Raw genomic sequence first — 27,022 nt, 5'->3', positions numbered from 1 at the left:
TAACTGTATTCCTGGTAGTATAAATGCAGGATAATGGTACAATGGTGGAATGGTAACTTAAAGGACCACTTCACCCAGTGGCGTGCACAGGCATTTTGAGGGGCAGGTGCTCAAGTAAATTATACTTTTTTTTGTTTACTTGGTCTGCTCCTTTTTCCCTCTACACCTATACCTCTTTGCCAAAAATAGCAGATCTACAAGCCCACAACGCCTCGCGCTGCAAGGCGTTGTGGGCTTGTAGATCGGCTATTTTTGGCTAAAGTTCTCCTCAGAAAAGGGATGCTAGGTTTCGAGTGGTTATGGTAAAAAGAAAAATCATATCACAAAGATTTGGCGGACCCCCTGTAGTAACTCTGAGGACCCCCCTAGGGGTCCCGGACCCCCTGTTGAAGACCCCTGATGTAAACTGAAAAAAAAAAAACTTTTTTTCCCCCCTTTTTTTCAAAAGGGCACTTCTGGTCAAGAGGGCAAAGGGCAGGTCCTCTAGCACCACCTAGAGTCTATCTGTGCACGTCCCTGACTTCACCCATTTTCAACCTACTGAATCTTCATCTTCATTCCTCTCTAATGCTCATAACCATGGTTGTCTACTCACTGTGTGTCTCAGTGGATCGGGCTGTGGACAGTTCAGAAACCTGCCTACCACTGTGACTTGATCGGTAGGCATGTTTGGTCGCATAAAAAAAAAAGAAACTACTAGCTTGGAATCCACATCAATGATGTGTGGTAGGCAAGTTTCTCAACTGTCCACACACAGCCCACCAATGAGACGCAGAGTGAGTAGATGGAAATTGTGCCATCTTATAATGACTTGTGAGGACCAATTATGTGCAAATAAGGTTGAAAATGGCTGGAGTGAACCACTGAGGGCAATAAAGGGATCAATCAATACAATGACTTTGCTACACAGGTGCCATAGCTGTATGGCATTATTATCCAGCATGGACTGTTATTAAGGCCTTTGCTGTTCTACAAAGCAGTTAAGCAGTTAACCTTGCAGTTAAGTATGACGTAAATAGATTTGAATAGGTCTTATTTGAGAACAATACAGATTTCACCACATGAAGCAGTGTTATTGTATTATGAGTCAGTGGTCCCACCCAAGAGTGTGTGAAATTCATGGTGAAATTATGACACACTCCTGCCATCTGCTGTTGGTGTCCTGTTACTGAACAAACTGTCTAAGGCTTTATGGACAGGTCTTTTCTTTCTTTTTTTCTCATAATTGTTCACATTTTGTGGTGGAATAGTTTTTGATGTTTGAGGTTATAATAAACTGTATTTATTCCTCAAACACATGCAACATTACAAGCAACCAGGAGTATTTATTAAAATCCCTATCAAGCTACATTTGGTTCCCCTTCTTCCCTATGTGAAATATGATTTGCTGAGGTTTGTAGTAAATAAAACTTTGCTACAAAAATTGCAGCTGCAACCTACACCCTGCATCGGATAAGATCAGAGATCTCATTTTTACATGAGAAAAAAAAACACTATCCTAGATGATTTAGGCCAGGGGTCTTCAACGTTTTCAGCCCAAGGACCCCCTAGCTGAGAGAGAGATGAAGCAGGGACCCCCTCTATATTGTATAAAATTGTGTTTCAACTTTTTTTTTTACTTGGTCTGCTCTTTTTTCCCTCTACACCTATATTTCTTTGCCAAAAATAGCAGATCTACAAGCTCACAACGCCTCGCAGCGCAAGGCGTTGTGAGCTTGTAGATCTGCTATTTTTGGCTTAATTCTCCCCAGAAAAGGGATGCTAGGGTTCAAGTGGTTAATGTAAAAAAAATAATCATATCACACAAAGATTTGGCGGACCCCCTGTAGTAACTCTGAGGACCCCCTAGGGGTCCCGGACCCCCTGTTGAAGACCCCTGATTTAGGCTACTGTAACAATGCCAGTTGTGAAATGCATGCCAGTAAGAAATCCGTATGACAACTCAATATGGCCAAGCATAGAATATAAATGAATATGCACAAAGCAACGTTCTTCTAGTAGGCCTATACACTGAGCACGTCTATGTATTTATTTATTTTGGAGTACATTGGAGTCAATGAGAGTCGGCTGGACCAGCTTGTGAACAATCACTATTTCTGAACGATTGCTTTCATTTTCCTGGACCGAGTATTTTAGAAAGGTCTCAATCGTTTAGAAATAGTGTTTGTTCATAAACTGGTCCACCTGGTCCTCATTGACTGCCTGCAATGCATTCCTGCGTGCAAAGTTTTAGTGAACCTTTGTTAATTGTTTGCCTGCCACGTTTTAGACAACCTTTGTTAATAAAACCCTTGATTTGATCTGTTCGTCCTGTGGTCTTCTACAATTGGGTCCTACTCACTCATCCTTGACATTATGACTCTGACTACAAATGCTTGTTAGTGGTAACTGATCAAGTGGATCAAAGTTAATCCATGCAGGGATAAGTCTGTCAAAACAGTTGCAAAACACCTTCACCAAGACTCCAATTCAAGTCCCAAATGGAGTGTGGGCAGACACATCGACTCTGACCAAGAAGAACAAAGTGCCAAAGTGATTGAGAAACTGCCCAGAGTATCAGTGTGCCTACCAGCCACAGTCCTCTGGGAAGGTTGAGAAAGACAGCGCAACAATAACAAAAATGATGTCTAGCCAAACTGGATTGAAGCCCATTTCTCTGATGAAAGTGCAGACCAAAGTGCTCCTTTGTTTCTCCCGGCATCATTTTAAAGTGGCTGTTTTATGAGTGAAAGTATATGCTAACCTAGTGTTTCTCTTTTATGAAGCCCTCTTTAGTGTTTTTGGCTCTTCTAAAATAGCTGATGTTGTGAGTTAGAGACACATATTTTGACAAATAAGACACGTTTCTCTATTTCTCTGGCACAAAATCTTTTCAGATGGGGTTCTGCAGCAGCAGCCAAAATTCACACATTTTGGGGCTGTTGACATGAAAATGTTTGAGAATCACAGAGACACAGGCTTGAGCCATCACCAAGTGCAATCCAAAGAGCACATTTTCTCCTAGCATAGATTTCAGAGTGGCTGTGTTATGAGTGACAATATGCTGCCCTATTGCCAAAGACTAATAAGGCTCTACAAAGTCTGCCCACTCACAACAGCTGCAGAGAGAACCACAGACGTACACACAAGGTCCTTTTCAGGACGCTCACAGCAAGCAGCCAGCCAGAGCCAAGGTGGGACGCGTCAGTTCCTGTCCTGCTGTCTCAACACATTGTTCCGTGAGACATAGTCATATCCCCCAAGCAGCCACCCAAAGAGGAATGCTCACTGCAGGAAGAATTGATCCCGTCCTTATGTCACAGTAACATACTGTAGGGTTGCCAGCCATCGGAATCGTCCCTTATTTGGAAACTAGATTACGTGTTCCTTGTTGAATTGATATGGGACATGCTTTTTTCCGATCATTGGGAAGCAATCAGTGACACACATCTTACAAGTTAGAACCACTCATTACATATACTTTAATACAGGTTGTTAAGAGTTCACCCCAAAAAATATTCTTTCTATCGATTAGTCACCCCATGGAGACTTCATGGATATTTTTTTGTTTTTGTCGCATATTCCTTTGCCAATAATTTGATGACCACCGGACCGGTAGGAGACACATTCCTAAGCCACATTTTTGGCTTAGGAATGCGCCAAAAACTATAAAATATTCATGAATTCAAGTCTCCATCGGGTGACTAATCGATAGAAAAAAAGTCATTTTGGGGTGAACTATCCCTTTAACCACTTAAATAGACCCTCTAGACTTAGTAAACTGGACCTGAGTTGTCTCTGCTTTTTTTGGTCTACACATCAAATCTCTTTGCCTAAAATAGCCGATCTACAAGTTCCCCCCATTAAATGGATGCTGGGGTTCAAGTAGTTAATATAATATAGAAAAACTGGTAGCACACCTTCCAGATAGAAGAATAAGACTACTCAGAAATAGTTCTCGCCATCATAAATAGAAAATAATCATACTTCTGTGTCCTGTGGAGAATATGTTGGATTTGGATTCTCTCCAGGAAACCCATGGGCGTCACCAGAACTACACGCCAAGGTCCTCAACAAGGCGGTACACACCGACCACCAGTGGTGGAAAAAGTACTACATTTTTGTACTTAAGTAAAAGTATCAATACTGCAATGTTGAAATACTCTGTTACAAGTAAAAGTCCGGAATTCTAAATGGACTTGAGTAAAAGTACAAAAGTATTGGTATCCAAATGTACTTAAAGTACTAAAAGTAGAAAGTACTCATTATGCAGAGTGTCCCATTTCACAAAGTTTCCAAATGTATAAAATGCTAAAGTCTTTTGAAAATAGCAGATCTACAAGCTTGTAGTTCGGCTATTTTCAAATGGTGGAAATGTATATAGGGCTGAAGTGGTTTTGTGATAATAATCAAAATCTACAAAATAACTAGTAACTAGTTTTCAAATAATTGAAGTGGAGTAAAAGTGCAATATTTGCCTCTGAGATGCAGTGGAGTAGATTTAAAAGTACTGAAAATTGGAAATACTCCAGTACAGTAAAAACTTAAGTACAGTACTTGAGTACGTGTACTTCGTTACTTTACAGCACTGCCGACCACCTCAGCTGATGCAACCCCACTGTGTGTCTGTATACACAGGCTGGCATCGCTTGACGATTCAGCTACAAATACAATGAACGAACACACACACACACACACACACACACACACACACACACACACACACACACACACACACACACACACACACACACACACACACACACACAGAACACTCCTTGGTCGTGTCTGTGAGCAAGGCATCAATGCCAGCGGGGGGGCATTATGTTCGGTGGCTGCACATGAGTCACTGTTCATGGAAGTCATTCATGGTCATGGACCGGTGGGAGGCCAGGAATCTGGAGGACAGCTACAGCTACAGACTGGAAGAAGCCCCCTTATGCTCCTGAGTTAGTAGTTCACTTGAATGACACTGTGCCACACTGTGAAAAACACCTTGCTCAGAATAGGGTTGCAACTATGGATTATCTTCTTTGTGATTATTCTATTGATAACTTTTTTGATTAATCAAATAATTAGAAGGTGTTTTATTATCTATATATGTTTTCATATATGAAAGATCAACGCCCACATTTTGTAATCGACTACATCGATTATTCTAATATACCACTTAAACCTATTTTACACGTGTACTGTCGTACAACGGTGCCACGCAAAAATAGCAAAAACAGTCTTATGTACAAGCTCCCAACGCATTGCATTTTTGGGGTGTTGTGAGCTTGCAGATTGACTATTTTCACTATTTTGGAGAATGTGAACTTTAGGGATGCCAGGTTGAAAGTGGTTAACTGTTGTAGCCTTACTGGACTTCACTGTCCATTTATGCTGCTTAGAATAGATGTCCAATGGCAACTGGACCATCTGGGCATGTTACCTACAGGACCTGGTAAAACAAACAAAAAACTGTTTCCCAAACACTTGAACGTCCAACTAAACACGCTTGATTAGGATGTAAACGTACAACGCAAGGGTCAGCCTCAGTTGCTGATGTGATGAAACATAAAGCTACTAAAGTTTGAGAGAGACCCTCCCAAATCCATTTTGCTTTGTCTAGTGAGTGACAGACCAGGCAAGGCAAGATTAAGAACAATATGCTCTATGCACAGCAGCCATATTGGACAGAAATTGGGGCCTGGGCCCCTTTAGCTTGCTTCCTTCACAGGTGTTACCAATGACACTAATGAAGGCTCTGTTCCATTTAGTGTAGCACAGTGGTTTTCAAACTTTTTAATTTCAAGGACCCCCATAACTCTGAGAGTGTACAAATGGAACCAAATGGACCCGGGAGGGTCCATTTGGTTCCATTTGTACACTCTCAGAGTTACACCCTCTCAAGGAACCATGAGGGTCCCTGGACCAAACTTTGAGACCCACTAGCATTTCTAGTCAGCCAACATGTACAATATCAGCACCCTGACTTTGTTTGAACAGAATGGAACAGAGCCTTCATTAGTATCATTGGTACCACCTGTGAAGGAAGTCAGAAGAGGCCCAATTTTTCTCCAAAATGGCTGCTGTGCATAGAGCCAAGCTGACATGACATGACATGACATTGTGTCTTTATTTCCCACAGTCAGACCACTATTAGACCTTATTATTTATTGTGATGACCCTATGGCCTCTGTCAGGGTTTGTGTGTGCCTTGCTTAGTGTCTTTCAGTGTGCTGGGTCCTGGTTGGAGAGTGGTGGCAATAAGGGGATTGGAGGCAGCTGGCCAGGACCTCCAATCACTATACAATATTCACCCTTATGCTTTTCCACCTGGGCCACACGATAGCATTTTTGTTTTCTGGTCTTCTGGTTTACTTTTGTTATTAGTTTATGGGCAGTTTAGTTTCCCAGATATTGTTTGGGGGATTCTGCGCTTTGTATTATTTCTAATGAATAATGTTGTGTGTTTTTATTTTATTTTTTGTTGCATTTATCGCTCGTCTGTTTTCCTTTTATTTGTTGTGGTCTGAGAGCCGGGCCATAACATTATGGTATCAGATTACAAAAAGCATTGTACCTTAATCTAAAGTGAAATCACATATCTGCTACTTGAGACGGTGACCTTTGACTGTATAACATCCACCAACATCAACCAAGGGTCTATCTGTATACCGCAGCCAGCCACCAGGGGGCAATCGAGATATTTTGGCTTCTCTTTTGGGGAGCTGTAGTGTGTGCGTGCTAAATTTAGACAGTCAATGGTTTCAAAGCTAATGTAGTGCATTAGGATACTTGGAGAGCATAATTTGGACATATTATGAACATTCATAGTTTGCTACAATATATGGCTTCTTTTTTTTTTACATCTTATTAGTGTACCATAATATAAAGTGCGACCCTATGTCGGTACTATATACCACTGGTCACATCCTCAAGGAGAACATTGGTGCCACTGCCATCTACCGCCGGTCAGGGTATAGTATGACACAGACTTGCAACATTGAAGATTTGGATACAACTGGCTTGATGGTGAAAGGAAGGACTCTGCCAAGAAGGGTTCTGGGTAATGGGGCATACATATTAAATCCTAAATTGGGTAAATATACCTTTGGAACCAATGGCCAGAAGCCCATCTCCTGTTTCTGTAGCGTAAAGCCGGAGCTGAACATGATAGACCTTGTTGATCTGCAGTTCTTCGCGACGAAGCATAATTTGCTTGATGTACAATAGGCTCTATGCACAGCAGCCATATTGGAAAGAAATTGGGCCTCTTCTTACTTCCTTCACAGGTGTTACCAATGATACTAATGATACTAATGAAGGCTCTGTTCCATTCTGGTCAGGGTGCTGATATCGTGCATGTTGGCTCACTAGAAACACTCCATTTTGGTTCCCAAATGGCCCCTTATGGTGGGTGTGTAACTCTGAGAGTTATGGGGGTCCTTGAAAATAAGACAACCACTATGCCACACTAAATGGAACAGAGCCTTCATTAGTATCATTGGTAACACCTGTGAAGGAAGTAAGGAAGGGGCCCAATTAATTTCCAATATGGCTGCTGTGCATAGAGCCTATTAGGCCCCCTTGACGTGAGACGCTAGTACAGTATGTCGCAGGGACTTATATTATTGCTCCCTTCCAATCCAACCCTTGATGCCGAGTGCCAAGCAGGGAGGCATGAGTTTGTATAGTCTTTGGTATGACCCTGCCGGATATTGAATCCCCAACCTCCCAATCTCAAGGTGGACACTCTTAACCACAAGGCCATTGAGCTGGTCGGCGTTAATTTAACTCTGTGAGTGGATGGGTCCATTTGGTTACATGTGTACACTCGCTGAATTACAAATGATAAATGAATGTACACAAAACATATAAAGTACGCGCACACACACACACACACACACACACACACACACACACACACACACACACACACACACACACACACACACACACACACACACACAGAAAAAGCTTCTAAACCCCACCCATCCACACTTCAAAATGAAACATTCAAATCACCCCACCTCCACAATAACAAACATGTCTCTCTCTCTCTCTCTCTCTCTCTCTCTCTCTCTCTCTCTCTCTCTCTCTCTCTCTCTCTCTCTCTCACACACACACACACACACCCACCCACCCACCCACACACACACACACACACACACACACACACACACACACACACACACACACACACACACACACACACACACACACACACACACACACACACACACACACACACACACACACACACACACACACACACACACACACACACAGAGGTGGACGAAGTACCCAACCCCAGTACTTGAGTAAGAGTACAGATACTCCTTGGTCAAATTTACTCCACTATAAGTAAAAGTAGCTCAGTCAAAAGGTTACTCAAGTAAGAGTAAAAAAGTAATTGCTTTTAAATATAGGAAAGTACATGCTTTGAAAAATACTTAAAGTACAAGTAAATGTAGAAGTACATTTCTTAATTTTGATATCAATGAATTGCTGTAATGTTTTCATAATGAATTTATAGGACCTTGTAACTCTTGTTTCAGAGAAGTACCGTAACTCTCTGAAACCACCTGCACTGCATGCACTGATGTGCTTGCTTGTAGACGTTATACAAAGCCTCCAGAAACACCTATAAAAACATAGAAATGACTGAGGAACCAGAACTAAATACTTTTACTTCTATACACACAAGATGTAACAAAGAGGCGAGCGGAGGGGGAAGCCAGAAACACGGCTAGTGTGAGAGCAGAAGTTAGGCCAATTGCATTTTAGGGAAGAAAAAAAACAGCCAACCTAAAGGCTGCAACTAGTCGCAACTCCTTGCTACAAAACTGTTTTAAGGTCAACCACACCGATGCAACTCCTTGCAACTGCCATTGGGGTTAATGGTTGCAAGTAGTGTCAAGTAGTTGCATGTTGCAAGGAGTTGCATGGCGAAACATTGTTGTGGATGTGGAATGGGCTTAAAAGTACTCAGTACTTTATAGGCTTCCTAGAAATATACTCGAGTAAAAGTAAAATATTTGTCTTGGAAATGTACTCAAGTAAGAGTAATACGTATCAAACAAATCTAATACTCAAGTAAAGTATAGATCCTCAGAATCTGTACTCAAGTACCTTTACTCCATTACTGTCCACCACTGCGCGCGCGCGCACACACACACACACACACACACACACACACACACACACACACACACACACACACACACACACACACACACACACACACACACACACACACACACACACACACACACACACACACACATGCAGAGAAAACGCATCTAAACCCCACCCATCCACACTACAAAATGAAACATTCAGATCACCCCACCTCCACAATAACAAACGTGAACATGTGTGTGTCAAACATGACACACACACACACACACACACACACACACACACACACACACACACACACACACACACACACACACACACACACACACACACACACACACACACACACACACACACACACACACACACACACACACACACACACACACACACACACCAAAGGCCTGGGAAAATAGTAAGATCTAAAGCCTGCTTTTAAGTACACATAGTGAGGCTGTATACACTACATCAGCTCTGATGTGTACCGAGCACTTTTAGCAGTAGAGCAAACAAATAAATAGTAGGTAGGTAGCAGCACAAAGTTAGTTATGTTAGTTATTGGGGTCTAGAAGAGCTACTGTAAATAATAATAAAGAAAACGCGGGGTTATTGTGTAAAACAAGACATATTTAGCCCCTGGACAGAATGCTAAAAATATAGAAAGCAGTAAATTTAAATGTTTTAACACTCATCTTTTATTTACTTTAATTACAATCTAAAACATAAACCTTGGTTGTAAAAAAACAAAGTTGTCCTTTAAGTGAAATAGACAAGTGACTCTGATGTAGACCATCGTCGCTGTTGGGCAGAAACCTTGTTTGTCCACATTTGAACTTTTTATGTTTTTGTAAATGAATGCCCTACTTCATCATACAAAAATCACACAAAAGTAGCAAAAATAGCTCTACAAGGCAAGCTCACAACGCGTTGCATCGCGACACGTGAACTTGTAGATGTGCTGTACTTGTGGCATTGTTCTTTTGTGGGGGGGGGGGTCGAGTGAAGGTGAAAGTGGTTGTGTCTGTCTGTGGGTGAACCCCATAATAATAATTGTCCTTTTCCTGAAAAGTAACCGTTTTGGACATACAAGGTTTCTACCCGACATCGACGCTGCGTGTGCCTTCTGCTTCTTGTGAACATTGGACACCGTTGCTAAAGATAGAAAGATGTTTGAAGCCATTTTTAGCACTGCTTCTAAAAGATAAAATACAGTACCTGTCTGACAACACCCTAACCTTTATTTCTATCGCATTCAATTTTATAACTTTCATTTAAAAAAAAAAAAAATCTCGCTTTCTATTCTTATTACCTTGTTGGGTTGTTATGTTAGCACAGTTCTGTTAGAACAGGTCCCATCAACATTTTGCTGCTTGTAGGCTACTTGATAATTGATACATATCTGGCCGCGGACCACCATCTGAAAACAGTTTGTGCCAGGGACCCCCATACATTTGTTTAATTCCAAATCGAACATTTCAAGATCGCTTTGAAAATGGTAGATCTACAAGCTCACAATGCGTCATGATGTGACGCGGTGTGAGCTTGTAGATTGGCTATGCCAAAGATGGTGTGGAGGGGGGAGAGAGATCTTTTTCATGTCAAGGACCCCCAAAATTATATGTATTTGGCCGCGGACCCCCATCAAAATATTTTGTTCCAGGGACCCCCAGAAGCAAAGATTTGAGTTAAAAATGTTCGCTTAAAAATATATATATATATTCAACGATTTGTATATCAGGGGTGGGCAACTTTATGATGCAGAGGGCCACTATATTGCAAAAATAGCCGATCTACAAGCTCAAAACGCGTCGCGTTTTTGAATTGGAATCCTGATTTTTTTTTGTTATTTTTAAATTGGAATCCTGAAAAGTAACATTTTTATTTAATTGCAAATGCATTTAGTTATACTTATGTTAACTTTATGAACTAAAATACAAATATATTGGACATAAAAAAGACAATAGAAATGCAATACTTGTCATTAAGCTACTAATATAGACTGAAGTAATCAAAGTGGCTCATGTTTGGAATTGTAACAGCTGAAATCAATAATATATCAGTATTCTGTAATTAACCTGCGGGCCGCATTAAGAGAAGGTGGGGGCCGCATGTGGCCCCCGGGCCGCCAGTTGCCCATGTATGCTGTATATTCACAACCAGGATTTGATTCATATTTTTTTTAAACAGAGAGAGGGGGGGGGGGGGGGCTGGGGGTGGTTAATTTTTCATGTCAAGGACCTCCAAATTGATATGCACTTGGCTGTGGACCCCTTCTGAAAATATTTTGTACCAGGGACCCCCAAAGAGGGAAGATTATTTCATTGTTTTCAAACTTTCTACAAGTTTAAAAAAAAATATATATAATAACAAAGCAACTGTTTTGGACATGCTGCAGATTGTCTTGTTAAATTGTGTCATTGGATGCATCACAACCTTTACCTTTGATCCCCATGCTTTGATCACACATCTTCCGGTTGTGTAATGCATTATGGGAAGGATCTGTGTGGATAGTAGGGCTGGACAACTTATATTATATCGATATTGTGATATAAGACTAAATATTGTCTGCAGGATTTGGGATATCGTAACATTGTGATATGGCAAAGTGTTGTTTTTTGAGTGGTGCCAACCACTCCTACATTTGACTTTGTCCGTATGTCCGTCCGTCCGTATGTCCGTCCGTATGTTTGAGCACGGCTGATTGGTCAAGCTTCACGTGACATGTGACAATATGTTGTCACGTGACAACATATTGTTGCTGATTGCAACACAAGGATGCCACCAGTTACACTTTCAAAGGCACCACTCTCTTCACACTGGGTGTGTTTTTGAGTGGTGCCGAAGGCAACCACTCCTATACGTGGCTTTGTCTGTGTGTCCGTATGTATGTATGTATGTATGTATGTCTGTATGTCCGTGTGTCCATTGGTCAAGCATCACGTGACACGTGACAATATGTTGAAAGGGTGTGCTTTGATTGGCTAGCGAGACGCATGACGAAATAGAGCCCTATAAATAGGTTTGTCACTTTGAATACAGGGTGTGATTTTTTCCCCTGCTTTTGATTGCTTGAGCCATATTTTGTGCTTATGATACAATACATGAAAATGGCAGATGAAAAAGAAGCGACAGCTTTTAGATTGCCTATTTTCACTGTCAATATTATTTTATAATAAAAGTAACGGTTAGAGACATACAAGGTTTCCACCCGCCAAAGCGATATGTTTTACACTTTGCTTACTCCACATTTTTCATGTTCACACTTTGCTTACTCCACATTTTTCATGTTGTCCCACACTTAAAATGTCGTCTCCAGTTATTCATTAGACAGAAACGGCAATGAGGAAGTGCAACTACAACAAAGACATACATGTCAGCATTTACTCTCCAGACACCACTGATGGTGGCTTGAATGCTGACTCATTCATTGTTTACAGTATGCATGTGCAGTAACACTTCTTTTTGGCATTTGCCTTATTGCTCATTATGGTCGTAATTCCAAGGGCAGTAGTTTCAACCCTGCATGGTACTAATGGTTTTCTATTCTGTCCGGAAGCTACTTGCATTCACATGGTGTTACAGGTGTAATTAGTCCTTAATCAGTTGAAGCCTAGCATCCCTATCTTAGAAATGTCATAATAGGTGAACATTTAGCTACAATAGATGAGCGTATGACATTTTTTCTGAATGTTTACCCCCAGAATGGTGGCACTATGGACCGGTTCATGTACTTAAATGGACATATTTATTTTCATTATTCAAATGATGCACTTATTATATTTCAACAAAATAAATTGTCAACGGACACTTTTTTTCAGTTGGAAAGACATCAGTTGTGTGGAGCAATTCATGTCGGAAGGGTCATGCAACAATGTATAACATAGCTTTGGCAAAAGTTCCATGAGGAAGATCTTTTCTCTCATGCTTTCATTCCAGCTTTATTCATTTTTTTATGAGGAATTTCACTGTTACTTCTACTTTCCCATGCCGTTAAAAACTTTAATTCGCAATTATGACTATCAATTTGCAGATTGGCAATGGTCTCCATTGTACAAATATCACTGCCTCTGTACCTGCATTTCTCTTTCAGACCGAGCGACCATATTGAGGCCTCCATTGTTAAACAGGAAGGAGTTTGTCTTTCTTCCCTCGACACCAAATCTCTTTGCCAAAAACAGCAGATCTACAAGCTCACAATGCATCACGTTATGAGCTTGAGGATCTATTTTTTGCCAGATGTTTGCCAATTATGACTTGACCAGAATATGGACACTAGGGTTATGACATTAACTCCACGCTATTTTTACACTTTCAGAGATAAATGATCAATTTCTTCTGTTTACTGTGCGCTCAACAACACCATATTGTTGTCCAGGAACATTGAAGGATTATTTCAAAGTTTAAGGTAGCACCATCTATTACACATGTTACACTGCTTTATATTGCATCTATATTGCATCTATATTGCATCTTATGTGTTATGTTTTGTATGCATCACACTGTTATCTAATGCATGTGATGCACTACTTCGTATCCATTGCATGTGTTGCACTGCATATTGCATGTGATGCACAGCCATTGCATGTGATGCACTGCTATGTATTGCATGTGAAGCACTGTTATACATTGCATATGTTGCACTGTTATGTTTTCCATGCATTACACCGTTACCTATTGCATGTGTTGCCCTATTCCCCCACACTGGATGTGTCTGTAAGTTGTGTTGTGATGTTTCTGCAATCTGTACCAAGTGAAACCTTGCATATTCATGTGTCCTCATGGGCATTCAAGATGATCTGCATTTGTGTTGTAGGTTCCAACACTCAGTATGAACATTAGGCTACACTACATTATTACATTACACAAAAGAGGAGCACTGTACGCTCTGCAAGAGAGGAGATACTCTGTTTGTGTTTGAAGTAAAACACAGTGTGGAGCCGTTATGTAAGGGATAGGTTATGTGAGGTGAGGTACAATATCTCACATCCTCCACTATTCAGGAACGGAAACATGCCTCCCACCTACCCCCTTCCCCACACACACGAACACGGCACACGCGCACACACACTTCCCGTTCCTGCCCCGTCTTCAACTTGAGAACACCGTGTTTAGTAGTCTACCCGACGTTCCCTGAGCTCGCTGCTTGCAGAGCAGTAATTCTCCTGAATGTCCAATATGTCAGCAGTCACCACCTTAACAGAGATGACCAAAAAAAAGCATCACAACAGAGGATTCTAAATCACAACAATAACGTTTGTGAAGAAATAACTATGCGTCCTCAAGTGTAACTTTTTTAACTAGATATGCCATTTAATAATAATAATAATAAACTTTATTTGTATAGCACCTTTCATGACATGAAATGCAGCGCAAAGTGCTTTACAGAGCAAGAATACAGTTACAGTTACAACCAATTTAACAATAAAGCAAACAAAAAATAAAATAAAATAAAAGCAAAAGCATAAAACATTAAAATAGGCAATACAGTGAGGACTTAAAAATCAACCAAAGAGTCAGCTAAAAGCAAGAGTGAAGAAATAGGTCTTGAGCTGTGCTTTAAAGCTATCGACAGAGGCTGCCTGTTTTAGGTGTAATGGGAGTTTATTCCACACTGTTGGTCCGTAAAAGCAGAATGCTGCTTCACCGTATTTTTTATATGTCATTTTAGGCACCTCGAGTAGGTCAGCACTTGAAGACCTGAGGGTCCGGTTTGGATCATGTCTCTCTAGGCAGTCATAGAGGTAGGAAGGTGCCAGACCATTTAGAGCTTTATAAACTATTAAAAGAATTTAGACAAGGGATTATAAAACTTTTTAATTTCAAGGACCCCCAGGTTGGTATTTATTTTTAGGCCACGGACACTGTGACTGCATTTGTATATTCTCAGAGTTACAGACCTTTAAGGATCCATTTGGTTCCCAACTCAACCATTTAAAAATAGCCGATCAACAAGCTCACAATGCATCGCATCACAACGAGCTTGTAGATCTGCCATTTTCAAATGGTCGAAATTAATTTAGGGCTGAAGTGGTTAGTGTGTTTTGAGATAATAATCAAAGTCTAAAAAGTAACTAGTAACTAAAGTTGTCAAATAATTGTAGTGGAGTAAAAGTACAATTTGCCTCAGACATGTAGTGCAGTAGAAGTAAAAGTGCTGAAAATTGGAAATACTCCAGTAAAAGTAATAATACCTCAAAATTGTAGTACTGTACTTAATTAAATGCACTCAGTTACTTTACACCTCTGTGTGTACTATACATTCATATTCCTGTGAAGCAATTGTACGTGGGTGTTGAACGGATAATTATAGGACAAGTTGCAACACAATACCCAAGTGCCAGAGGGATAAATCAGTGTAGTGAAGTATGCCTGTGTGATTTACAACTTCCCTGATATGAGCTGACTTTATTGTCGGCTTTGTTGGCAGAACTGCGACACAGACTCTTGTTAAATAAGCCTCCAATACACAATAGAACGGTGGCTCCCAGCCTTTTTCCCCCTTTCTTACATCGATCATCACTGTTGGCCAGAAACCTTGTATCTCCATTATTTGAACTTTTTATGTTTTTCGTAAAACGAATGCCCTACTTCTTCGTACAAGAGTGTGCCACAAACATAGCAAAAAATAGCCAATCTATGAGCTCACAATGTGTTTTGAGCTTGTAGATCTGCTATTTTTGCCAAATGTTTGGCTATTTTCACTGAATGTTTGCATATTATGACCCAGAATAGGGATGCTAGGTTTTATGTGGTTACATTTTACTGCTGTTACTGCTATACTTCACAATGGTGGGAGTTAGCTATGTAATGATTAGGAGAAGAACGCTTACAATTTGACTACATCAAGACAGACAAGGCCTCATGCCCTCCTGTGGTCTTCAGGGGGGCCCAGGTTGGGAAACAGTGTCAGTGACAGCCTGGATGTTTTGTGTTTTTGTTTGTTTGTTTTTCTCAAGTCAGACTTTATTTGTGTTGCTATTCTGCCGACACTGACTTTACTGATACAATCGTGCTTTTATAAAATGGTGTTATATGTATGAGATGAAGTCAACTGTTTTACAAGAAAAACATATATTGCGATGTGACTTTATTGTGGATATGATTTAATCTCAGCTCTTGTGTGGGTCTAGAGTGGTCCCATCATCATCACAGCTGGAATAATTTCTAATAGACCGTAATTAAATGGAGGACAAAGTACTCACATTTCCACTTTTTTTATTGGCACACACACACACACACACACACACACACACACACACACACACACACACACACACACACACACACACACACACACACACACACACACACATAAATGAAATTCCTTCTTTTGATATGTATTCTGGACTTTGGGTCTAGCACTCCACTGAGAAACCCCATTGTTGATGCGCAACCTCTTTTTCTTATTTAGACCTTAATTAACTTCAGAACTTCATGGAGGGAAAGTGAGACTCTAGTGAGACTCTAGTGTCACAGGGAGACATGGGGTACTTTATTGCCATGATTTCTTAAGAGTGGAACAAGAACAATAGTAGGCTTCTACATCTCGAGCCCAAATTCCACTACAGTACAACACAGACATATTGAGGTATACTGTTGAATACTATTTCATTATTGATGGGGTCTCTTTTTGTGATATTTGTTACACTGCTGTAGGCTATCTACAGTAGGGCGGCCTACTTCTTTTACCCAACTGTAACTGCTGTGCAGCCTCTGGCGACTGAATGAATCCCCTACCAATGGAACCAAATGAACCCTTTATGTCCATTTTGTAGACTCTCTGAGTTAAATAAATAAGGTTTTACATTGTATATTGGGGTCCCAGAGATTACATATAATAATAATGATTTATGTGACCTAATGCATAGGCTATTAAAGTGGGGGAGCTTGAAAAAAAGAAAAGAAAATGGGATTAATGACCCAGCCAATTCAGAAAAGTACCCAAGCTACCATAACTTTATGCCAAGCAGCGTAGCGGCCGTTGGGCCACTTGGCCCAGTCAATGGAGCTCTTGGCCAGGCTCTGCTGAAAGACGGAGGCGAGAAAAAAATAATCTGCTCCTCCGACAACAATAGATCCATTGGCTGCCCCATTGGCACCTTTTACCAAGCTGCACAAGCTGCCGACTTGTGCATATCAATGGTCCATTGTGTGACCTGTTAAGTAGTCTGTAGGTAGGCATAGGCTACTGTCAGTCAGATGTCCTGAAGCAGTCCAAAAGAGACTGGATAATGGTCCTGGATTCATGAATTAAATTACAGAGGTGACGTGATTTGCGACTAGCTGTTGAATGTGTGTGTGTGTGTGTGTGTGTGTGTGTGTGTGTGTGTGTGTGTGTGTGTGTGTGTGTGTGTGTGTGTGTGTGTGTGTGTGTGTGTGTGTGTGTGTGTGAGAGTGTGTGTGTGTGTGTGTGTGTGTGTGTGTGTGTGTGTGTGTGTGTGTGTGTGTGTGTGTGTGTGTGTGTGTGTGTGTGTGTGTGTGTGTGTGTGCATGTGCGCTCACTTGCTACAAGCAGGGATGTATTGGTCATGGGACGCGGCAACACGCACATGCATTAATTGAAAAATAATCCTTAAATTGACACCTCAACAAAGTTCACAAAGGCTGAGCCTAGAATGAGCCTAGATGCATATCAATTGACCATTGTGTGACCTGTAGTGTAGGTGTTAAGCAACGTGCGCGTGACGTCTTTAAAATAGCGTCTCATCACTAACAAAAGCATCAATGCAACTGGCTACAAGTGACTAAGTCAGAAATTGACCCAGATTATCAACACAGTATTATGGTGCCTATTAAAGGCTGTGAGAGTGTGTTGTTTTATGGTCGTTTAAATGATGGTTTATAGGCTATTTGGGAATCAATGGAACCACTGTGACATCGCAACACCTGTTAATCTCAAAGACACCGATTTAATATTTTGAGGAAATTAAGGCAAAAATATGAATTCATTAATCAACTGTTTTTTTTAATCGCTTGCGCGCGCACGTGGCCCGCACAGGCACAGTATCGGCCAGGCCCAGCCAATACTTCAATCCTAGCTACGCTACTGACGCCAAGCCATTGAAGCCAAACTAGTATCAAAACGAAACTGAATTAACTGACAATAACAGGGCACACATCTACCCTACGTCATAGAGAGGCCGGACCATAGTGTCCGTCTGCCCACCCACGCTGCGTGTATCTCAACCCCCCCGTGTCCACAGTTCCACTTCTCTCTCCTCTCTGGCCATAGATCACAAACAACACTGATACAGGTGAATCAAGGACTCTCGTCTCATGACGGACATCGCAGCGTTGCTGCGCCGTTTGTTACACGGTCACACACGGAAACGTAGCGCCAGCGACAGTGTTGCCATGTCCGCTTATTATAAGCGACTTCAATTTGGGATAGTTTTTCTGTGAAGTTGCTTGTAAATATTGCTACTAGTTATAGGGGTTGCGTTTTTTGGGGCTTAAAGTGTAGTTGCTTATTTGGGGCTTGTTTCCTAAATGTTGTTTAAACCAGTGTTTCTCAAACATTTTCAATTCAAGGACCCCCCAAATGAATATGTATTTAATAATTTGTCCACCGGTCCGACAGAGCGACCCCCATCTGAAAATATTTTATTCCAGGGACCCCATTCAAGATTTTAGTTTTTACATTATTTAATGACACATGATGTTTATTTAAAAACAACAACAACTATAAAGTGTGTTTACAAAAAAAGATTTGTGTTGTGAAAATGTTTCAAAAAATATTCCTCATTATTTCAAATTTTCTTCCAAGATATTTTTTTGAAAATAGCCAATCTACAAGCTCACGACATGAGCTTGTAGATTTTTGAGGCTATTTTCAAATAGCCAATGTACCGGTATAACATGTTTAAAGGGTGAATTGGGGGCTCGCTTCTTTTGGGCTCGTTTTCATTGTTGAGAAAGGTTCATACATACATTGAAGCTTGTTTCTCTCGCAAAACCTGGCAACATTGATAAAGCCCCGACAGGAGAGGAGGAGGAGGAGAATGCATCGGGACTTGACAGTTTGAAAACCTTCCAGGACAGGAAGAGAGAGAGGGAAAAGGACCGACCGACCGGACCATCCATGGCCTCCCGGTGGAGAGACGGCCCTCGGATCCGCACAGGAGACACCGGCGTCGGTGCGAAAGCGGCCAGGAAGCACCGACAGCCCCGACCACCACCACCACCGGAGGAGGAGCCGCTCGGCAGCAGCAGTGAGCCCGGGGAGGACGCTGTGGAGCCGGCGAGGAGTGAGAGGTACTAGGGCTGTCACGGGATCATGACATTTTTACTTGACGATTAATTGTCATATGAATAATTCATGATTTAATTGTGTGGCTTTTTTAGGCCTCGTAAACAAAAGTTGCACAGGTAGAGGTGTGACAAAAAAAAAAAATACTCAAAGAAATGACTGGCCATGGTCAATAAATAATCAAAATTAATAAATGATGCATTATGGCTAAAATACACCATTGGTGTTTTATATTAAAGATTTGTAACAAAATAGTGGAATTAGACGAGCTACAAGCTCAGAAGTCGTTGCATCGTGACACGTTGTGAGTTTGTAGATCGTCTATTTCCACTATCTGAAAATGTTTCAAAATGTATGAACCTTTATCAACATAGAAACGATTATGCAAAATAATTGCGATTATCTCAAATAATCACGATGATCTAAAATAATTGCGATTATCTTTGATTGATTTCATAAATTGCAAAAACAAGCATAAGGAAGTACAGTTCAATACAAGGGCTGTTAAGAGGATTTTAAACCCATGAAAGCACTATGACTTGTTTCCATTCCATTCCAAAGTCCAGCCACCTAGTGCTCTTTCAGAGCGGTTTTGATATAGTAGTAAGGATTCACATGTTTTTGTGACTGTTGGTAGGACATTCCACATTTTTGTGGCATAGCAGTAGAACAAATGTAATCCCTTGTTAGAGCCAAATCTGGGATAAACGTCATTTGTGGAGCTCCCTCTGGTGTTGTAATTGTGGACGTCATTGACGTTTTTGAAGTAGTTTGACAGGTACATGAGTGCCTTTTGTAGTGTAGTGTATCTTGTAGACCAGGCCCATTGCAAGTTGCTGTACTCCGTCATCTACCCCATCCCACCCTAGCAAAGTGAGCAGGGTCAGTCAAATGAGTTGCAGATGTAAGGCCAAGCAGTAGCCTGACCAGTTTATTTTGGGGTGTCGGGAGCCTTGTTTTTAAGGCCTTTGTGGTGCTATGGTACCATGAGGTGCATGCATAGTCGAAGTGACATCGAAGAGTGCTCCTGCTAGAGTCCTCAATGTATTCTTACTGTACAAAAATCTTGTTCTTTGGTTGACATTTTTGATTACTTATCAAATAATTGCGATTATCTCCATCTTTAGTAGTCCATCTTTCGCCTCAGGCTGAAAACCCACCTCTTCAGGAAACACTACCGTGACCCTTCCTCTTAGCCTTGCCTACTTGCTGCCAAGTATTTGTTTGAGCTCTTGTTGTATTGGATCTTGTTTATTTGATACTTATTTGTTTTAGCTCTTGCTCATTTGATTTTCCCCTTTGTCTCATCTGTTTAAGAAAGTAGGTAGCTGATATATTGCACTTTTACCTCAGCGCTAGATATGCTCTTAGTTGCTTGTTTTAGAAGAGAATGCACTTATGACTTCTGGTGATTAGTAGTTTTCTTGCCTACCTATGTTGAATGCACTTATTGTAAGTCACTTTGGATAAAAGCGTCTGCTAAATGACTGTAATGTTTGACAACCCTAGTAGGGAGAGGGAGCTTCCCCGGTGGATGAAGCTCTACTTCTATGGAATGCACGGTGTGACCCTGGACGTGCTGCTGTCCGCGCTGCGGGGGTTCTACTCCGACCGTGACCCCAAGCTGGTGGGCTTCTCCTCGCCGTATCTGTGCATCGTGCACGCCCTGATCGCCTACCTCGTCCTGGAGAAGATCTACGCGCAGAAGAGGTGCTTCCGACACCGGCCCATCGTTTTCCACCTGGTCTTCTACCCGTCCGTGTTCATCGGGCTGCAGATCCTCATTGGGAACCTCGGCACCGACTCTCTGGCCGACCGGGTGAGGGTGGTGTCGGCCACGCAGCTCGCCGTGCACTACGTCCTGGCGCTGTACTTCACCCAGGTGGTCCACCGTGGGCTGTCAAGGCTCCAGTACAACTCGCACGATGACTTCCTCCCTCAGGTAAGGTTTTTGTTGCGTTCGTGAAATAGTAAATAATCGCGATTAATCACTTAAAGCCCATAAGGGTAACCGGAGTCCCTCTGGGCTTAGCTCTGGTCCATAGCATTAGAACGAGTTCTCCTTAACGCTATGGTACTTTCGAGCTGTTGCCCGCACACACGCGTTAGAGCAGCCTCTCGTCTGTTGTAAAAATAAAAGATACACTTTCGCTACCAAAACAAAGACTGTTTTAAGATGTTGAAAGCCTACTTTCCTTAGTGGGAACACTCGGAGCCCCCCATCTCACGTCTAAACTACACTTTTTGGCCAGAAAAGAAAATATTTCACGTCAGGAAAAAAACGTTTTAGTTACTCCACTGCGCCCTCTACAGATCTGGTCAATTGAATTTTTCTATTGAACAGATTTTGTGTAGTTTAGACGTGAGTAGGGGGGCTACACTAAGTAGAGTAGGCTTTCGGCATCTTAAACCTGTCTTTGTTTTGGTGAGTAGCAAAAGTGTATTTTTTTTTTTTACTAAAGACGAAAGGCTACGCAGCTTGAACTACCGCGGGTGTGCAGGCAACGACTCAAAAGTACCATAGCGTTAAGGAGAACTTCTAACGCTATGGACCAGAGCTACTCGAGGCTCAACAATACTAGTGTCTTTTCTGTTTTCTGTTCTTGTGGGGAAAGCTTTCCCCACAATACGGATGCTGAAGTTCAAGTGGTTAATGATTTTATAATATATATTAATAATAATCTAACTATAAAGTAACTAGTAACTCAAGTTTTCTAATTGTAATGGAGGAAAAGTACAATATTTGCCTCTGATATGTAGCGGAGTAGAAGTAAAAGCATTTCAAATTGGAAATATTCCAGTAAAGTAAAAGTAACTCAATATTGTACTTTAAGTACAATACTTGAGTACACGTACTTGTAGTTACTTTGCACCTGTGCTCCAGGTCAAGCCCACCGCGTCGGGCAGCGTCAGCATCGGCGGCGGCTGCCTCCCCGGCCCGGTGCGCTTCCTGTTCTTCGGCATGCACGGCTTCCTGGACGAGGTGGTCTTCACGTCCGTCTTCGACCTGGTGGAGCGGCGGGACGGGCGGATGAGCGGCCACACGTCCCTCTGGTCCTTCCTGGTGTACGGCAGCTGCAGCGTGGTGGTGGAGAGGCTCTACCTCCGGCTGCACTACGCCCGGGGCTGGAGCACGCTGCGGCGGCTCCCCGTCTACACGCTTACCATCTACGCCTGGGAGCTGTGCTGGGGACTGGCGCTGAGGCAGATAGGCGCCTGCTCGTGGGACTACTCGCACTATCCGCTCAACTTCATGGGGCTGATCACGCTCCTCTACGCGCCCGGCTGGGTCCTTTTGAGTCTCTACCAGGACAAGCTCTTTAACATTATGCTGAGGGTCCAATGTACCAAAGACGATGATGATGATGATGATGATGATGATGAGAGCAGGGCGAATGATGACCGGCACCGCGGAGGTGTCAATGGGAAAAAACTAATCTAACAGGGAATTTTTGTATCACTTTATGTAATTTGTATTAGCTCAGTGGTTCTCAAAGTGGGATCCAGGGACCCCCCCCCCATGAGGGGGTTCCAAATGGACCCTTACTGGTCTATAACTCTTGAGAGTGTACAAATAGGAACTAAATGGACCCTAAACAAGTTTGAGAACCACTGTATTAGCTTATTGCACTGAACGACAACTAATACTAGTAGCCCAACAATTATGGGGCCATTTAATTAGTTATGAATTTGAATATACCTTATCATCATATAATTATGAAACCAAATGAGTCTGAAATCAAGAGGTTGCGATCGGGGCTTTTTATTTAGACCAACGCAGGAGTGCACTGATACCCAGTGAAATGCATTCAGAGAGCTGTCTGAAGCTGCTTTTAGCTGGGATTCTCTATAGACCTTGTTCGGTGGAACAGTGTTGCTAGGGAACAGCGTGAGTCCAAGTTTATTTCCTGTCAGCCAGGCCTACAGATTCTCACAAACACGGCAAACAGGAAATCAACCTTTCCTGTCAGCTACTGATATTCACAAACAGTGCAACAGGACATAAACGTAGAAAGTTAAGGTTGTTAAAGTGTGACAAGGTCTGTAGGCCTCTTTTTTTATATATATAAAATGAAAACAAAATTACAGCTTACTTAGGCTTCACCCAGGTAAAAAAAAAAAAAGCACCGTACTAACATATTCAGTGGCGTGCACAGACATTTTGAGGGGCAGGTGCTCAAGTAAATTATAATTTTTTGTTTACTTGGCCTGCTCTTTTTTCCCTCTACACCTATACCTCTTTGCCAAAAATAGCAGATCTACAAGCCCACAACGCCTCGCAGCGTGAGACGTTGTGAGCTTGTAGATCTGCTATTTTTGGCTAAAGTTCTCCTCAGAAAAGGAATGCTAGGTTTCGAGTGGTTATGGTAAAAAGAAAAATCATATCACATAAAGATTTGGCGGACCCCCTGTAGTAACTCTGAGGACCCCCTAGGCGTCCCGGACCCCCTGTTGAAGACCCCTGCTGTAAACTGGAAAAAAAAACGTTTTTTTTCAAAAGGGCACTTCTGGTCAAGAGGGCAAAGGGCAGGTGCTCTAGCACCACCTAGAGTCTATCTGCGCACGTCCCTGAACATATTAGGCCTAATGGCTGTTGTCAGTTTAGAGTCATATCCCCCCTGTCGGATGGAAACCTTTTATGTCCAAAACAGTTACTTTTCTAAAAATTATAATTTAGTTACAAGCTCTATTTTTCATTGGTTAACCACTTTCAAGTGTTTAAATTTTGTTTTGTGCAACACAGTTCTTTTAACGAAATAAATCATCAAAAATTGAAATACGGCCGTACAAGGTTTCTGCCCCACAGCAACGATATGAGACAATGTAGCGGGACACATAAGGGTGGAACACAGGGATGAAAGGAAAATCCTAATCACACTATGCTGGAAAACAAATGTGACATGGATAGTTAATGTCCAATTAGAGCACAGAATTGTTAGCCCTGGTGTAGGACCACTGGTGGTCATGTGGTGACGTGTAGAGTCTCTGCATTCAGCCTGTGTGTCCAGACACAGTCCAGTTTTAAAGCTGCAATACGTAACTTCTATGCCCTTAACCGAGAGTCTTTCGCATGAGAGACCGCATTTCTTCCGCTCATCCAAAAAGCAGTCCCTGCTTGGCCATAGGGGAGATGTTGAACTCGTGAACCTCAGGCAGTGCTACTCGTGCACCAGTAGGTGTCCTACCCTATAGGAGACCACCTCCAACCATTGCACATGTGCTAGTTATGTTGTATTAACATACTCCACATCTCCACCATACAGATTGGTTAAAATAACCGTTTACTCATTATCTCTAATTCAACCCAGAGAAAGTAAAAATGGGTTAAATGAACAGTACTGTCTAGTAAACAAATATTTCAGATGGTCTAGGGATGGGCGATATGGACAATGTATTGCGATCATAATATCCATTTTCCTTTTAGATTTTCCAAAACATTTCAAAAGTAGAGAAAATAGCAGCTCTACAAGCTCACAATGCATTGTGATGGGACACATGAGCTTTTAGATCTGCTATTTTTGAGCATTTATGAAAGTATAGAATAAGGCTTGAGTGATTGAAACCTAGGAAGAGACAACGCTTACGCTTATCACCATATTAATATCAATATATCAATATTAAATCGATATATTGTCCAACCCTACAATCGTACTGTTGTAGAAACCATGATGATTATCGCAGCCATTTAGATTCTGGTTGGGATTGATCTCTCGTATTTGCCAAGCTAGACAGGCCTGTTGAACCACTCAGATCGTGATGGTTGAAATGAAAGTGCAGCCTCGTGAAAGCGGCTCTTTGTGGCGAGGGGGAAGACAGAGAAAAGACGTTGAACAGGATGTGGCAGATGGCTGATGCAGTTAAAATCTGTACCCACATCAACTGGCATAAGACGTAACCACTTTCAACCTGGCGTCCCTATGTTGGGCACGTTATTATAGGCATACTGTAAATGTTTGAAGATTTTCAAAAACGGCACAGTTAAAAGCTCATAACGCATTTTGATGCGAAATGTTGTGAGCTTGTGTATTGGCTATTTCCGTTGATTTTGAAAATGTTTGAATATAGGACTTAACCCCATATATTTTGTCATACCACAATTAGCAAAAAGTAGCTGTTGAACAAGCATTTGCACTATTTTTGAACATTAAAAATATATAAATAAATGAATGAAATGAATGAATTCTTTAAAATAAATCCCCAGTATAGGGTCACCATGTTGAAAAGACTTATTAACCGGCTTTAAGATTTAACTCTGGCAATGCCTACTATCTGGTGTTGTGTCTACCATATCCTATCGTCCTTCTCTTACTAAAGGAAACAAAGTCATCTTGACTAGAGTGCAACTAGAGTAGGACATTAACACCAGGCAAAGACTGCTAACCTTTCCACTGTAGTTGGTAAGTCTATCTACCCGGCATGTGACCAAAAGGCCCTATCCTGTCCTAAAACCTAATTGGCTGTGACAGCAGTGTGACCTGTCGAGGTCCGTGTGTACAAGCCACTGTAGCCGATCGAACAAAATCCATAGTTTCCTGCTCTGCGGTGCAACACGTAGTGTTTGGAAAATCCAAATGGTCAATGTCCCAGTTCACGCTCTAGTAGTGACACCACAGTCCTCCCTTTTTGTTTCTCTTCTAATCTGGAGTTTTGGAAATTTGCCAGTTCCCAATTATGTTGAAAAATGAGCAACAGTTTAACCACTTAAACCCTATCTTTATACTTGGGCTTTTTGAAAATAGCCCATCTACAAGCTCACAACGCGTCGCATCACGGTATGTTGTGACCTTGTAGATCGGCTATTTTCTGGAAAGAGATTTGGTGTAGAGGGGAATACTAACGGGCCTAGTACAGAGCCCTGGTGGACCCCGGTCAACCAGGGTTTAAAGTGGTTAAGCTCAACTTTTGGATTGAGGAAAAAAAATAGAAATTGGGAATAATTTTTAAAATATGAATGGGGTCTAGCATGGCAACGACTGAATGAAGAATACAATCTAAAACCAAGGGCGTTCACACTGCCCTCACGTACTGCCATTTCTAACTAGCTGATATCTACTTAATAGTTCCCGTTTTACATCCTCTTCTGGTTTTAGAGACACGAATACCATTCACTCATTACTTTAAATAACTGAAAACGGAAGGTTAACCAAAATGCATTGTGGTGTGTCCGGTTTGGGTCATACCTGTCATACCGTACCTAAGCATGCTTTTATTGTAAATCATATCTGCATGAAAACCACCTGGAAGGCGTTTCATGCATTCCAAAATGTGGTGTACCCATTTTAGGGAACACAAACTGTACCTGCAATTTATGAAAGGTATTTGTCGCTCGACAAAGATGATATTTTATAATATTTTCAATGTGCATTATTATTATTGTTATTATTTTAAAAATGTCTTTGTCAAAAACACTGGGTATCACATTTTGGAACGGAACTCTTCACTTTGCACTCGAGCACTTATGACCTTTTAAAAATGCATGATGCCTATTAGAGCAGAATATCCCAGTGATATGTATACGTATACTGTATGTACAGTAGCAGGAGCTAGCCACTAGCACAGTGCTTCCCAAACCTGTTGTGCGGCCGTGCCTTGTCTGTCTGGAGGAAGTCCAACATTTTAAACATGGTTAACCCATTCAATCTGGGAACGCATTTGTGTGTAATT

General features: G+C 41.6%; 1 protein-coding gene and 1 long non-coding RNA gene across 3 annotated transcripts; both read left to right on the top strand.

The window, feature by feature from the left end:
- Window positions 1-423: 423 nt before the first annotated feature.
- Window positions 424-26,736, top strand: LOC311039681. The gene is made up of 2 exons (XR_014600185.1): window positions 424-478; window positions 23,889-26,736. It is a non-coding gene; the product is annotated as an uncharacterized lncRNA (long non-coding RNA).
- Window positions 19,126-26,736, top strand: tmem229a (transmembrane protein 229A). 2 transcript variants are annotated; one of them, XM_084049626.1, is made up of 5 exons: window positions 19,126-19,362; window positions 20,867-21,299; window positions 22,242-23,501; window positions 23,940-25,630; window positions 25,682-26,736. In XM_084049626.1, the coding sequence occupies exons 1-3, from the start codon at window positions 19,190-19,192 to the stop codon at window positions 22,797-22,799; spliced, it is 1,164 nt and encodes a 387-aa protein (XP_083905752.1). In that variant the 5' UTR covers window positions 19,126-19,189; the 3' UTR covers window positions 22,800-23,501; window positions 23,940-25,630; window positions 25,682-26,736. The 2 variants fall into 2 exon arrangements, with proteins under 2 accessions (XP_083905752.1, XP_083905751.1); XM_084049625.1 differs by having other exon boundaries at window positions 23,940-26,736.
- Window positions 26,737-27,022: the final 286 nt, after the last annotated feature.

The sequence above is a fragment of the Gymnoscopelus microlampas genome (genome assembly GCF_963454915.1).
Source record: "Gymnoscopelus microlampas genome assembly, chromosome: 23".
Classification (NCBI taxonomy): Eukaryota; Metazoa; Chordata; class Actinopteri; order Myctophiformes; family Myctophidae; genus Gymnoscopelus; species Gymnoscopelus microlampas.
This window is presented reverse-complemented; position numbering and strand designations above follow the sequence as displayed.

Coding starts and splice junctions, on each gene's coding strand:
- tmem229a (XM_084049626.1), top strand. CDS start 19,190: ATGGCCTCCCGGTGGAGAGACGGCCCTCGGATCCGCACAGGAGACACC. Junction 19,363..20,866: donor GAGCCGGCGAGGAGTGAGAG/GTACTAGGGCTG, acceptor TGACAACCCTAG/TAGGGAGAGGGAGCTTCCCC. Junction 21,300..22,241: donor ACGATGACTTCCTCCCTCAG/GTAAGGTTTTTG, acceptor CCTGTGCTCCAG/GTCAAGCCCACCGCGTCGGG.